This window comes from Saccopteryx leptura, chromosome 5, assembly GCF_036850995.1.
Source record: "Saccopteryx leptura isolate mSacLep1 chromosome 5, mSacLep1_pri_phased_curated, whole genome shotgun sequence".
Classification (NCBI taxonomy): domain Eukaryota; kingdom Metazoa; phylum Chordata; class Mammalia; order Chiroptera; family Emballonuridae; genus Saccopteryx; species Saccopteryx leptura.
This window is the reverse complement of record NC_089507.1, coordinates 214443176-214458347: the sequence shown is the minus strand read 5'-3', so window position 1 is coordinate 214458347 and position 15172 is coordinate 214443176. Positions and strand designations below refer to the sequence as shown.

The 15172-nt window shown below is 63.0% G+C and overlaps 1 protein-coding gene across 1 annotated transcript in view; it reads right to left on the bottom strand.

Annotated features, from left to right (window-relative positions):
* Window positions 1-8060, bottom strand: part of NOL4L (nucleolar protein 4 like) — a 129662-nt gene extending 121602 nt beyond the window's left edge. Inside the window, exon 1 of the mRNA XM_066384079.1 lies at window positions 7392-8060. Within this exon, the coding sequence (XP_066240176.1) occupies window positions 7392-7712 (321 nt within the window). The 5' untranslated portion in view covers window positions 7713-8060. The remainder of the gene's footprint in view (window positions 1-7391) is intronic.
* Window positions 8061-15172: the final 7112 nt, after the last annotated feature.

The following is a 15172-nucleotide window of genomic DNA, read 5'->3' as shown; positions in this document are numbered from 1 at the left end:
CGTGAGCTCTGAGCAGCTTTTGTCCAGTGCCCTCGCAGGAGGGGCCATCACGAGCCTGGGGTGGGGAGGTGGGCTGCGGCACCTGCGGACCCCGCCCCCCCCCGGGGCATAGAGGGTCCAACAGCCAGGGAACCCACGCCCTGCCTCTGATTGACTTCCTATGGGCCTCAGGGAGGTTCCTGCCTACTTCACAGAATCCAGGGGCAGAGTCGATGAAATAAGGTGCCTGGCACGTGGCAGGGGCTTAAACACATGGGAGACGTGCTCAGACCCCAGCCCAAGGACGATTATCACTACCCAGGCCTCACCGTGTTCTCTGTAAGGTCCCACCATCCAGAACTCAGGTTTCCAGGTAGGCACTGGGGCAGGAGTGAGAATGGGGCGGGGTGGGGTGGGGTGGGGGTGAGAAGCCTTTGGGAGGTTCATTCCTCTACCTTTCTGCCTGGTAAGTGACTGCAGACCTTGGTAACCCCCCCCCCCAGCACCCTGACTTCTAAAGCCTGGCACCCTCCACACCAGGAAGGGATTCAGAGAGTTAGGAGGAACCACAGAGACTCCCCTGTGCAATAACTAGGGAAACTGAGGCTCAGAGCAGGGCAGGAGCCAGCAAGGGCGGAGACAGACGCCGAGGCTTCATGCCCCAGCTCTGGGGGGCGTATGCCGAACCTATGTTCCTCACCAAGACCTGTCTGGTGATCTGTGCAATGCAGGACAACGTTCAACAGGCTCCCCCACGGCACTGGAGGTAGAGAAACGACCAAGACACAATCTCCAGGGAACTAATCATTGCTGCCCACCTAATCCGTGCCAGGAACTTCACAGGGTCCTTTATTCCCACTGTCCCATTTAACATCCGTGATCTCGTTCACCACCGTGCCCGTTTTCCAGATGAGAAAAGTGAGGCTTAATGAGATCCCAGAGCAACTAGCATCCCCGAGGACTTGCTACATGCTTCAGGCTCTCCATGCATGAACACATTCGTGTTCACACCAGACCTTCCCCGCTGTCCTCTGACGGGGGGAGGATTATCAGCTCCATTTTACAGATGAAAAGACTAAGGTCAAATTGGTGAAAGGGCAAAGCTGAAATTGAAAAAACCGGGGCCCTGCGGCTTGAACCCCCCAAGTCCTTCACCTCCCCTCTACGTCAGGCTGGGCCAGGGTCAGAAGCAGGTTCAGGAGTCCTTGTTTCTAATAAGCAGCCTGCCTTGGTGGGCCTTCACTCCGCTTCCTTCTGCTCCCTCTCCTGCTTCGGGGTCCAGAAGCCAGGCCTGCTCTGATGCCAGTTAGCAGGGTGACCTCCTCAAAGGACAGCGAAGCCTTTCCCAGTCTGCCAAGCCTCCTGGAAGTGGGGCCTTGGAGCCCATTTTCCAGATGAGGGAACTGAGATTTGGAGAGGTCAAGCAGGGCTACTACTACTTACCCAGGTAACATGCAAGGAAGCGGCTGAGTTGGGATCCTGTAGGTCCTGGACCTCTCTTTTCAAGTTCAGAGCCCTCTCTCCCAGAGCGACCCAGCCCGCCCCTCACGGTGCCTGGCTCTGGGCTTACTAAGTGCCACCATGGCAAAGGTCACAAGCATTTCCCTGCTGCCCTGTAGGGCAGAGAGGAGGGGAGGAGGAGGGAGAAGGATGGAAACAGACAAATCCTTGGTCACGGTCATGGGGTCAGGAACACACGACACTACCTCTTCTGTCCACTCCCTGCCGCACACTCGGCTCCAGCAGCCGCGGAGGCCCCGGGGCAGCACAGGCCGGGGCCACCGCTCGGGCTGGCTCGGTGACAAGGAATGGCAGGACCCTCCTGGAACCGCCAGACTGAAGGGGGGCTCTCAATAGGGTCCTGAACGCGTGTGCGTGCACACACCGTCACACTTGTGGTCTGCCGATGCCCACACCCCGGTGCTTGCACATCTGCCTACACCGACACTCACAACCGCACACGGTCACAAGCATGCAGCCTCCCCTCCACCTGTACACACACACACACACACTGCCCCGGGCACACAGCACCCCCAGCCTGCACACGGACAGGCACACGCACACTCACGCCCACAGTCACACTTCTAGCCGCACACACACATGCACTCAGCGTTCACGTGCACACTTGCTCTACCACACTGAGTTCGCGCGCATGTGCACAGTGCTTGATCTCACCACTTCTGAGGGACAAGCTGGCTTGCAGAAGCCCAGCTTTGCCTGAGGCCGGGTCACTTTGTCCCTGGGCAGCCCAAGCGACAGGCTCCGGCCCCTCAGTCCTCCCGGAAGCATTTTTAGGACCCCAGATAGGTTTTTTCCTGACTCCCAAACATTGAGGGACGCACTGCAGCCTGTCAGGTCCGTGTGGAGAGGATGCCCAGGCCTGGTCTGACCCAAAAAAGGGAGCAGGCTGTCTCTACCTCCCCCACCCCAGCAGACAGCGACCGAGGACGGAGAACGGAAGTCCCAGAAAGACAGAACCCAATCCTCCAACATCACCCAGGCTCCAAAATACAGTCCCTCCTCCCGAGTCCCCAAGACCACATTCACCAGATTTATGGAGGCTTAATTAACAAAATAGCCCACTTCTGCCTTCAGAAATCCAAATGGGGCCTGCGCCAGATGCCATTGTCAACCTTCTCCCCAAAGTCCCCCAGGACCCATGACAACAGAGGCCTACTCCCTTCTTACCCCTTATCCACCCTAGTGAATCCCAGGAAAGCCCTCAGACACCTCACACAGAGCCAATCCTGCTTCGAGCACCAGCCTCTGATTACAGACATGTTGGGGGGGGGAGGGGAGGTGTTCTTCTAAACTAATTCAGATTGAGGTGTAACGGACTGAACACTTGTCACGAAGGGCCTAGGCTTTCAAACTGGGTCAGGCCGCAAGACACCTTAGACCGGGGTCAGCACGGACAGGTGTACAGGCGGCACCCCAGCTCAGGGCCTGACCCTATCAGCAGTGGCCTTTGGGAATCTCTGAGCCTCCCTAAGCCTCAGTTTACTCATCTGACGGATGGCGATAATAATAACAGCACCGCCCTCGGTTGCTGTGAGCACTTGGCGAACCCCTGGGTCCCGGCGGCTCTCAGCACAGTGAGAGGCACCGAGCAGTAACTCAGAAAGGGTCACTGTGGTGACAATTTGAAGAAAAGCAGGAAATACGAAGGTACTTAGCCGAAGGTCACAGCCTATCCTACACGGTGCTTAAGTCAGAGGCCGTTTCCCGCCCAGACCAACGGCCGCAGGTGCCAAAGGTTTGCACAAAAGCTCTGGGGAGAAGGGCCGAAAACTGTGAAAACGCTCTCCACTAAATGAATGTTGTCTGCAGCCTGGGAAAAGACCACCATTAGTCAATTTGGCCAGCACAACACCTGGGGTCCAGCTTACCAGAGAGCCCGGTGTTGAGAGTGCAGTTTGGCAAGCCGGCGTTGCCCCTCAGGGAATGGGGCTCTAATGGGGGGGGGGGTCCCCGGTGGCACGGGATTGGGTCATGGAGAAGCTCCAGTCCTGCCTCCCTACCCACACAAACTTCCTCTCTTGAGGGCCTCAGTGTTCCCATCTGGAAGCTGGTCGAGTTGGGCTGAGAATATCTTTCCCCAAGAAGCCCTGGGGCTCTGTGGTCTAAGGAGTTGACAAGACGGCCCAGGGCCCACCCCCAAACCTAACCTGTGGCCCCCACAGGCCCTGAAGAGAGTCCCATTCTGAGCCACCAGAGGAAAAGGAAAGGGGCTGGGTCACTTTGTGGCTGACACTGAAACAGACTCACAGGGTCTTGCCTCCAAGGGGTTTGTGTCCCCGGTTTGGCAGGCCAGGGAGGCAGAGCAGCCCAAACACAAGAAATAATAAGTCCTACCCAGGCTTCGCGCAGCCAGGAGGCCCCGGCTGGCTCTTGTCATCAAAAGATCTTATCCCCACGAGCACCCAGTGCCCAGCGCCGAGGACTCCACCCTCCTCCCCTCAGCCCTCCGCCTCCACTTCTATTTCCTGTGACAACCTGCAAACTGAAGACCAACTTGCCTCTGCCCCCACCCCCAGGCTTCTGCTCGACCCCCCGCCCTGCCCCACCCCCCACCCGGGCCCCAGCTGCAGGAGGCCCAGGCAGAGTGTAATTCCCCTTGCCCTCCTCTCAGCCCTCGGCCAGTCCGGACAGATTAAGCCTTTGTCACACACACACACCCAGAAAAGCTCAGGGCCAGATGGGACAGGACAAGTGGTGTCAGATCATCGACCCGCTGCTGCTGGCCGGGGACTCAGGGAAGGGCCCCCAACCACAGCACCACATATGGCTGTGGGAGGAGGAAAGGGGGCCAGGGCGGGGGCAGCAACATGGAACAGAAAGGACACACCACGGCCACTCTGGCGACCTGAGCCCAGGCAGCTGCCGGATGACCCAACACCAGCACCCTCTCTTTCCTGAAATTTCTCAGCCTGGCTTCTTGATCATCACATCCTCAGTTAGGCTCGCTCACTCCCCCCAGCCAGAGTCCAACCCATTCCAATGCCCCGGTGCCCCCTCACAAGACCTGTGGGTGCTACACAAATGCCTCAGCCAAAGGTTTCCGGCCCAATGACCTTCATAAGACCCACCCAGGACAAAACTACAGGAGCTCTCCCACCTGCCACCAGAGGCAACCACAACTTGTGTGTGTGTATGTCTGTGCACATTGAGTGCACAGACCAGCAAAGGTGGGGGATGTCCTTTGCACCTTCCCAAGAAAGTCCCATTCAGCTCCTCCCAGGAAGAGGCCTTGGCTGCCCCTGAATCCCCAGCAGGATTCTTTTCTCTTAGATCAGTGAAAAGGAAAATGGATCTGTAAAAATAATAACTGAGCCCCAGGAAGGTGCTTGGAGATGGGGGGGGGGGGGATCTTCTGTAGCTGGCTCCGGCTGGCTGGGCAAGTGGCAGGTAACTAACAGGCTCTCTGGGGACCAGCAGGTGGACCTGGGGAGCTCCAGGGGCAGGCTGTCACAGGAGGGCAGGTCTGTTGTGTTTGTGGTCCTGCCGGCAGCCCGGACAGGGAGGCCGAGGTCCCCTTTCTCTGACTCCCAAGCAGGTGGTCCCTTGGGGAAGGCTTATTATTGGTCTGGGAGCCAGGGGAGAGGCTTGGGAGGCCCCTGCTGCCAGGGTGGGTCCGTGTGGACCTCCTGAAGGTTACAAAGGAGAGCTGGCTGGGCTGGCAGGACCTGGGGCCCAGACTCAGCACCCAATTTCTGTGTGTGGCCTGGATGGGCATGTGTGTTCTTGCTCTGCCTTGACAACTGTGTGGCTAAGGGGTTAGGGGGACCATGCCATGAAGCCCACTCCCTGGAGGAGAGGTCTACCCACACAGAGTACCAGTGAGTCAGCTGCCAAGGCTGAGGGTCACCTGCCCTCAACTCCAGGAGTGGGTACAATATGGGCTCCTGCCTCAGACTAAGAAGGAGATTGAGTCAAGACTCCTAGCTCTTTAGGGAGGGATAAGCCTGAAGCAGTGGGTAGGGGGGCATCAATGAGCTGGGAAGCCTGGATGGCTCAGGGCAATGACTCAGGGGAGGGGGCACAGACCCAGCCAACCATCTGGTGGGTCACTGACCTCCAAAAACCACACTTAGGCTGGGGACACCAGTCCAAGATGGGAGAGAACAGAGAGGAGTAAGAACTAGCAGGGCAAGGAGAGCTGACCTAGACTGGGGACAGGCAATGACCCATACTCCCCGTGTGGGAAAGCGGACACCGAATTAGGCTGGGGGAGGCGGGGTCCCTGACTCGATCAGGGGGCAGGCAATGACCCAGACTCCCCGGGTTTGAAAGAGAGCACTGATTTAGGTGTGTGTGTGTGGGGGGGGGGTGGTCCCTGAGTCTCGCGGGGTGGGTCACTGCCCCAGCCTTTCCCTTCGACAATCGGGCCCCAGTGAGACCTTCGGCCCGGCCCACTGCTCTGGGTCCGGCCCGAGGCGGCAGCGGCGCAGATGGGCTGCTGGCGGCCGCAGCGGCAGCGGCGCGGTTATCAGCGCTCCTCGCAGATGGGCCGCCCGCCCTCCGCGCTCACGGCTCCCCACTCCCCGCGGCCTGCAGCCCCGTCCCCTGGGCGCGGGGTGGGGGGAGAGGCGCCTCCGGATCCTCTCCCTGGCTCCCGCCTCCCTCCCTCGAGGCCCCCTCACCCCGCGGGCCGGGCCCGGGCGGCCGCCGGAGGGGGAGGGGGAGGGGACAAGTGCACTTTTCGTAACGACCAAATCAATTGTGTGTGAAGAGCCCGCTCCGGCCGGGTACCGGGCTAGGCGCGGGGCGGCGGGCCGGACGGGGGAGGAGCGCGGAGGGGGGATCGGGAGAACAAGCGAGGGAGGGAGGCCGGCGCGGGGCGGCCCCGTTCGCTCGCTCGGGCCGGGCGAGGCCAGGCAGGGAGTGAGGGGGGCAGGGAGAGAGGCCGGCCGGGCCCGGCTGGGCCGGGGGCTGAACGCACTAATGGAGGGTCTCCGCGACTTAAAGTTCAAAGCTCAGCAGCGCCCCGGGAGCAGTCGTCCCCCCCCCAGCCCCCACCCGCTGCAGAACAATGAGGTCCCGGCGGGGGAGCCGCGGGGCCCGCGCCGCACGCCCTCTCCAGGGCGCCCCGGGCCGGAGGGGACGCCCCCGCCCGGCCGCCCGCCTCCTCCCTCCCGGCGGCTGCGGTTCCCCGCCCCCTCCCCCACGCCACCCCGCCCGGACCGGGCCGGCCCCGGGGACGGGGGAGGGGAAGGGATGGATAGGTCAGGCCGCCCCCGTCCCAGGGAGGAGGGAGCTAGGGGCCCAGGGGGCGGAGGGGGCGCCCCACCCACCCGGGGGAGGCTGCTCCTGCGCCAGGCTGCGGCTCGGGCTGCCCCTCCCTGGGCCAGCCCCGGGTGGGGTCGGAAAGACAGTGCCCTGGCGGGCCCCCTCCCCGGGCACTGGAAAGGCGAGTGGACTCCCCGTCCCGTAGCGGCCCCTGCCCCCCGCCCGCGGTACCACCCTCCTCACACACACGCGCGCGCACACACACACACACACACACACCGCCCAGCCGGCCCGGGGGCGGGAGCGCGAGGCGCCCGGGACAGGCAGCCCCTGGGCGAGCGGGGCGGGGGGGGGGAGGTTCAGGCTCCAGAGAAGCCGCCTGCTGGCTGGGGGAGGGGACAGGAGGACGGAACATGCTGGGGTGAGAAGCCCGGGACAGCCCGCCCCGCACGGCCACGGCCAGGGCAGCGGCGCAGAGGGGGGCAGGGACGCCCCGAACCCGGAGCGCTGCCTGGGCGGGCTGGGGCGGGCGGGTGAGCAGGGTCGCGTGCGCCTAGGGCGGGCCAAACCCACGGACAGCCTCAGGGACACAGGTTCGGACACACATCCACACCCCCACCCCGCCCCCGCCCGCCCCGAACCCCGCGGCGGGACCGGCCCGCGGCCGCCGCGCGCGCACTCACCGAGCCCGTCTTGACCGGCACATACACCACTTGGCCCATCTTGGGTTCCCGGCCGCTGCCCAGGCGGAAGCCCTTGGAGCGCACCCAGAACTGGAACTTGCCTTTTTCGCCGGCCGCCGGGCCGCTGCCCGCGCCGGTCCCGCCGCCGCCCTGCAGGACCTCGGCGATCCGCTGGTATTTGCTGCGTGTCACCGTCTTGGTTTTGGCCGAGTCGCCGTAGGTGCGCAAGCACCAGTCCCGGAACTGGCGGCCCAGCTCCGAGTCCCCGGGACTGCGCTCGCGCTCCCAGCCCCCGCGCAGCAGCAGCGTCGGCTTCGGCATCCTCCCGCCGCGCCCGGCGCCCTCGGGGGCGGGCCGGCCACCCGGCCGCCCGGTGCCGGGACTGGGCTGGGCTGGGCTGGGCCGGGCCGGGGCGCGCCGCGGCCCGGGCTGTCCCACGGTGTGGCTCCGGAGCAGCTGCTTGATGGGCACGGGCGGCGGCCAGACGCACGGGGCTGCGGCGCGCTCTGTCCTGCTCGGGCGGCGGCGGCGGCGGCGGCGTTGGCGGCGGCGGCTCCGGCTCGCCTCCTGCTCCGCCTCCTCCTCCCCCCGGCCGGGATGCAGGAGCGATGGAGGCAGCTCCGGGCCCGGAGGTGCAGAGGGGGCGGGCCGCCCCGCGGGCGGCCGGGGGAGGCGGGAGGCGGGGAGCGGCCCCGGGCGCGGGGAGCGAGACCGAGCCTGGGCGCAGGCGGCGGCGGCAGCGGCGGCGGCTGTCAGCTCGCGCGGTTCATCCTGCTCTCGCTCAGGCTCCCGCTGCCGCTGCTCTTCCTCCTCCTCCTCCTCCTCCTCCTGCGCCCGCCTCCACCACGCCGCGGGATCCCACCTGTTAGAGCGTCGCAGCCTTCGCCGCCGTGCCCCCCCCCTCCCGCGCCCGCCCGCGGGGCCCAGCCTCCGCCCCAGCCCGGCCCCTGGGGGCGTGGGGGCTTCCGCGCCCGCAGCCCCTGGGAGGGCCGGAGCCGCAGGCGCGCAGTGCTCAGCCCTGAGACTGAGTTCCCTCTGGCCGGGCCTGGCCCAAGCTTCCCAGGCCGTCTCCTCCTGGACCTGGCGGTCTCACAGGTAGTAGGGCACAGACCCCGGCCAGCCACTAGAGTCCCTGCTTCGCCAGGCTACCCCACCCGGTTTTTAGTCAGCGCTGGCGGTACAGGGCAGGGCCCCTCTTGGCAACTAGCCTGACCTCTCTAATGCGAGCCGGGGCCAGAAGAGCAATGTTCCCTTGGGGAACCCCTAACTGCCACCTTAAGGCCCCCCAACTTCCTCCCCTCAGCCTCCCCCCATATTCCCCAAAGTTTAGCCAGCCTTGCTTCTACCAGCCCCACTGCCCTGGGACAGCCCCAGGCCCCAAGGAAGTCATCGTCAACATTGGCCCATGGCCTCATTCAGGCCAGCCCAACTAAGGCTTCAGGCAACACTCAACACACCCATAAATTCAGCCTGAAATACCCTGTCTTCGTGGGTGCACCTTGGCCCAGAATCTCTTGCTTAATAAACTCAGGTGGCCTACCATCTCCCTCCTACCTGGGCAGGGCTGAGCTTGAGTAAAGCCAGCCCCCTCCCCCTTAACAAAATTACCAACATAAATAAAGGCACAGGCCAGTTCTCCTGAATTTCTGCCCTCCTTTCTTAACAGGTCTCAAAGAATTGCTGTGTCTCTTTCTGTGCTGTTCCCTGGGGTTTAGCCCACACATCCCCAGGCCTCCCCTGTAAGTCACCAGCCCAGCCTGAGGCCCAGATTTTGGCCAATGCAGGGCCATTTTCTGCCTAGAAGTACTAGGTACCCTCATCCCAAGGTACTCCACTCTGGTATCTACCATGTGCCATGTCCTGGCAGCCCTGAGAGGCAAAGGGAACTCGCCCATTTTTACAGGTTGAAGGCCTGGGGGCTTAGGTGGCTTGACCTGCTCAAGGTCATGTGGGAAGGAAGGAAAGGTTTCAGCTCATAGGTCTATCTGGCTCTTTCTACCACATCCTACAAGAAGTCTCGCCCTACCATCTTGCTGAGAGGAATTCCAGTTCCCTTCCCCCAGTAGACAGGGAGTGAAGGGCCCATGTCTGACTCATCCATATACCCCAGGCCCTAGCGTACCACCTGGCACACAGTAGGTGCCAATAAATGCTGAAATAACCCAAGAGGTCATCCAAGTCCCAACTTCTCTCTGCATTTCACATAGACTTATTTTTAGATAATTTACATTTCCATGTTGCTTTATATACACCAACAATTCCCATCATGTTTCCTCTTTTTCTTCCTAAGAGCTCTTTTTGATTCCAAGCTGGCATGCCTATTGTTTCAGAGATGACCCCTGGGGCTCAGAGAAGGGACGGCACTACCAAAGGGCCACCCGACTCCAGGGGCGCGGGGGCTCCTGCCTGATTTGGAAGCCCCCTTGCCCTGACTTTTCCAATATACCCCTCGACACCCCCACAGCTGACTTCCTTCCTGCGAGGCCACAGTGCTCTAGCGGGCCCTGGTGCCTAGGCGGTGGAGGCTCTCATTGGAGCATTGATCTCTCTGTCCAGTTCCAAGAAACAGTTGAATAACCATAAAGCTAGACCACCTCTGCATGGAATCTGGGTCTTACCCTGCCTTACAGAATCAAAAACCTGGTTGTCGATCCCAGGGCGGACTTCCGGCCTGGCAGAAGCTGTGATACAGTGAAAAGACTAGAGGCTTTGAGTGGAGTCAAACAGACTTGGGATTCCATCCTGACCACTATTTGCCACGGGATTCTTCAGGTTCTTGATACCCAATGGCTTCCTCCCACCTGAATGAGCCCATCAGCCCACCCTTGGCTGTGTGGCCTCAGGCCGGTCACTGAACCCCAACTGCCTCATCTGCGCAAGGGACAGAGCGCCATGGCTATAAAGGCTCGGCAGAATACATTATGTGAGGGAGCCTGGCATATAACAGGCCTTCCAATAAATGCCATTTTTCTCCTTCACAGAGGCTGCAAAGTATTCAAGGAGGAGGAGGAGCATTTTTTTGATACTGTTCATGCTTTATTCACTCAACAAACATTTCTTGAGCAGTCATTATGCCCCAGGTGCTGGGGGGGGGATAGTCATGGGATCCCAAGGTCCTTGCCCTCTTGGAGCTTACTGATGGGTGGGGCGGGGGTAGAGGGAGGCCATTGAATAAACCAACTATCAATAATTACATCTTGGGGACAGGGCCATACGGGAAAGAGGAAGCTGCAAAAAATAGTGCTTTTCTTAGGGGGATCGGGAAAGAGCCCTCCGAGGAGGTAGACTTGAGTAGTGACTTAAATAAAAAGGAGTCAGCTAGGCTATGTTAGGAGGGAAGAGCATTCCAGGCCAAGGCAGCAGCATGTGCAAAGGCTCTGAGGTAGGAAAGAGATGGGCGTTTTCCAGAAGCTGGAAGGCAGCCGGTGTGGCTAGAGGGAGGTGAATGAGAAAGGGACTGGAAGGCAGTAAACAGGGGTAAAACTTTGGATTGCATTCTAGATGTGATGGGAAGCCACTGGCGAGTTTTAAATAGGGGAGAAACTGAGACATTAGAGAGGAAAGGAGCAATGGAGGGCAGCCAGAACGGGCCAGGGGTCTGTGGGTACGGAGCTTGCAGGTCAGAGGCCGTGGTTTCTCCTCCCGGGCGTCGGCTCCCCCCCCCCCTCCACACCAGACACATCTCAGCCTCCTGCCCCAGGTAGGGGCGGCTGAACCCAGAGGTGAGGACGGCCTGCTGCAAACCCTGACCACTTCTGTGGAAACAGATTCCTGGACCTCTGGCCTGTGCATATCAGCGGCATGCTTTAGCAGGAAGGCCCTGCCCCAGAGCATGCTGGGTAGGAGGTAAGTTTCTCACAATGCTCAGATTGGGGGTGAGGTGGACAATCGTGATCTTAAGGGGGCAACTGTTCCTCCTTTCTTCCCATTTGAGAAACTGGCCAAAAGGTTTCTTCTCAGTCCCAAACCCCATTAATCACAGGTCAGTGGAGCCTCTGGCTGTATTTTTTTTTTTAACCTTTAATCCAGGTGTCCAAGGGAGGCTGGGATCGAAGCTGGGGTCCTGGGCCCCAGAGCTTGTGTCTGCTTAGGATACTGACAGTAATATGCTGGATCACAGAGGTGAGTGGTGAAGGGTCTGCGGAATGTCTGTCTAGTTTAAACTGCCTGTTACAGATGGGTAAACTGAGTCCCACAGACGCCAACAGGCTCAGAGCCACAGGCAGAGCAGGACCCCTGGCCTTTGTCTGGTTTGGCCCAAATCACCTATTTTTCACTAAGCTCTGACTCTGGGCCCAGATCAGTAGAAATGCCTGCAACTCAGAGGTGAGGTGCCCCCCCCCCGGCCCCCGCCGCCCTAGGTGGGATGGTTTCAGGCCTAGGGTTGAGCAGAATGACTCAGTTACCCACAGAGGCCTGTCTGCCAAAGGCCGGGAGGAGGCCCGGAGCCTCGCAGGGGGATGTCCACCAGAGGCCGGGAGGAGGCCCCGGAGCCTCGCGGGGGGATGTCCACCAGAGGCCTGGAGGAGGCCCCGGAGCCTCACAGGGGGATGTCCACCAGAGGCCGGGAGGAGGCCCCGGAGCCTCGCAGAGGGGTGTCCACCAAAGGCCGGGAGGAGGCCCCGGAGCCTCGCAGAGGGATGTCCACCAGAGGCCGGGAGGAGGCCCCAGAGCCTCGCAGAGGGATGTCCACCAAAGGCCGGGAGGAGGCCCCGGAGCCTCGCAGGAGGATGTCCACCAGAGGCCGGGAGGAGGCCCCGGAGCCTCGCAGAGGGGTGTCCACCAAAGGCCGGGAGGAGGCCCCGGAGCCTCGCAGAGGGATGTCCACCAAAGGCCGGGAGGAGGCCCCGGAGCCTCGCAGGAGGATGTCCACCAGAGGCCGGGAGGAGGCCCCGGAGCCTCGCAGAGGCCTGTCCGCCAAAGGCCGGGAGGAGGCCCGGAGCCTCGCAGGGGGATGTCCACCAGAGGCCGGGAGGAGGCCCCGGAGCCTCGCAGGGGGATGTCCACCAAAGGCCGGGAGGAGGCCCCGGAGCCTCGCAGGAGGATGTCCACCAGAGGCCGGGAGGAGGCCCCGGAGCCTCGCAGGAGGATGTCCGCCAGAGGCCGGGAGGAGGCCCCGGAGCCTCGCAGGGGGATGTCCGCCAGAGGCCGGGAGGAGGCCCCGGAGCCTCGCAGGGGGATGCCCACCAGAGGCCGGGAGGAGGCCCCGAAGCCTCGCGGGGGGATGTCCACCAGAGGCCGGGAGGAGGCCCCAGAGCCTCTCAGAGGGGTGTCCACCAAAGGCCGGGAGGAGGCCCCGGAGCCTCGCAGAGGGATGTCCACCAGAGGCCGGGAGGAGGCCCCGGAGCCTCGCAGGAGGATGTCCACCAGAGGCCGGGAGGAGGCCCCGGAGCCTCGCAGAGGCCTGTCCGCCAAAGGCCGGGAGGAGGCCCGGAGCCTCGCAGGGGGATGTCCACCAGAGGCCGGGAGGAGGCCCCGGAGCCTCGCAGGGGGATGTCCACCAAAGGCCGGGAGGAGGCCCCGGAGCCTCGCAGGAGGATGTCCACCAGAGGCCGGGAGGAGGCCCGGAGCCTTGCAGAGGGATGCCCACCAAAGGCCGGGAGGAGGCCCGGAGCCTCGCAGAGGGATGTCCACCAAAGGCTGGGAGGAGGCCCCGGAGCACCAAAGGCCGGGAGGAGGCCCCAGAGCCTCGCAGGGGGATGTCCACCAAAGGCCGGGAGGAGGCCCCGGAGCCTCGCGGGGGGATGTCCACCAGAGGCCGGGAGGAGGCCCCGGAGCCTCGCGGGGGGATGTCCACCAGAGGCCGGGAGGAGGCCCCGGAGCCTCGCGGGGGGATGTCCACCAGGGGCCGGGAGGAGGCCCCGGAGCCTCGCGGGGGATGTCCACCAGGGGCCGGGAGGAGGCCCCGGAGCCTCGCGGGGGGATGTCCACCAGGGGCCGGGAGGAGGCCCCGGAGCCTCGCGGGGGGGATGTCCACCAGGGGCCGGGAGGAGGCCCCGGAGCCTCGCGGGGGGATGTCCACCAGGGGCCGGGAGGAGGCCCCGGAGCCTCGCGGGGGGATGTCCACCAGGGGCCGGGAGGAGGCCCCGGAGCCTCGCGGGGGGATGTCCACCAGAGGCCGGGAGGAGGCCCCGGAGCCTCGCGGGGGGATGTCCACCAGGGGCCGGGAGGAGGCCCCGGAGCCTCGCGGGGGGATGTCCACCAGGGGCCGGGAGGAGGCCCCGGAGCCTCGCTGGGGGATGTCCACCAGGGGCCGGGAGGAGGCCCCGGAGCCTCGCGGGGGGATGTCCACCAGAGGCCGGGAGGAGGCCCCGGAGCCTCGCGGGGGGATGTCCACCAGGGGCCGGGAGGAGGCCCCGGAGCCTCGCGGGGGGATGTCCACCAGGGGCCGGGAGGAGGCCCCGGAGCCTCGCGGGGGGATGTCCACCAGGGGCCGGGAGGAGGCCCCGGAGCCTCGCGGGGGGATGTCCACCAGGGGCCGGGAGGAGGCCCCGGAGCCTCGCGGGGGGATGTCCACCAGGGGCCGGGAGGAGGCCCCGGAGCCTCGCGGGGGGATGTCCACCAGAGGCCGGGAGGAGGCCCCGGAGCCTCGCGGGGGGATGTCCACCAGAGGCCGGGAGGAGGCCCCGGAGCCTCGCGGGGGGATGTCCACCAGAGGCCGGGAGGAGGTCCCGGAGCCTCGCGGGGGGATGTCCACCAGAGGCCGGGAGGAGGCCCCGGAGCCTCGCAGAGAGATGTCCACCAAGGGTCGGGAGGAGGCCCCAGAGCCTCGCAGAGGACTGTCCACCAAAGGCCGGGAGGAGGCCCCGGAGCCTCGCAGAGGGATGTCCACCAGAGGCCGGGAGGAGGCCCCGGAGCCTTGCAAAGGGGCGGTGTTCAATGTCAGGCGCTGGTGCCACATCAGTTGTGCAACCATTGCCACCCCACCCCCCCATTTCAAAGCATCCCCCCCTGCAGTCAGCCCGGCCATGCCAACCTGCTGCTTCTGGCCCACCGGACTCAAAAAGGCTTCCTGACCATTCTGTTTGGTTCAGGGACTTCTGTGGTGGCCCACAGAACCCCGGGCCTTTCCCATCCCAGCTCTGCCTACAGATATCATCATGATTGCCTGGTTGCTTGTACCTCCCAGCACCTACCACAGGGGCTGAGGTTTAATGGTTATTGAGTAAACAAGCGAATGAACGAACGAACTATACTCCAAACGCACGTCTCAGACTGGAGTCTACAGCATTTTCCACCACAGTGCTCTGCTTCCTCCTAATCAGTCAGTCAGTCAGCATTTAGTGTGCCCTTCCCGAGGGGTTCTACCACTGAGTGACCTCACAGGAGCACCTTGATTTCTCCCAGCCTCAGTTTTAATGGCGGTAAACTGGGCTGCTATGAGAATACAGCACTCAATAAATGTTAACTCTTAGTATCCCTACGTCCATCTACTGTTTGTTCCTATGCCTGTTTGTGTATCCTCTGTGTGCCTGGCACGGGGAATACAGCCATAAACAACGTGGACCCAGCCCCGCCCTGGTGACGCTCAGCGACTAGCTGACTTAAAAAATTATGACAGCCTGACCAGGCGGTGGCGCAGTGGATAGAGTGTTGGACTGGCTGACCCAGGTTCGAGACCCTGAGGTCACCAGCTTGAGCGTGGGCTCATCCGGTTTGAGCAAAAAGCCCACCAGCTTGGACCCAAGGTCGCTGGCTTGAGCAAGGGGTTACTCGGTCTACTGAAGGCCCGCGGTCAAGGCACATATGAGAAAGCAATCAATGAACAACTAAGGTGTTGC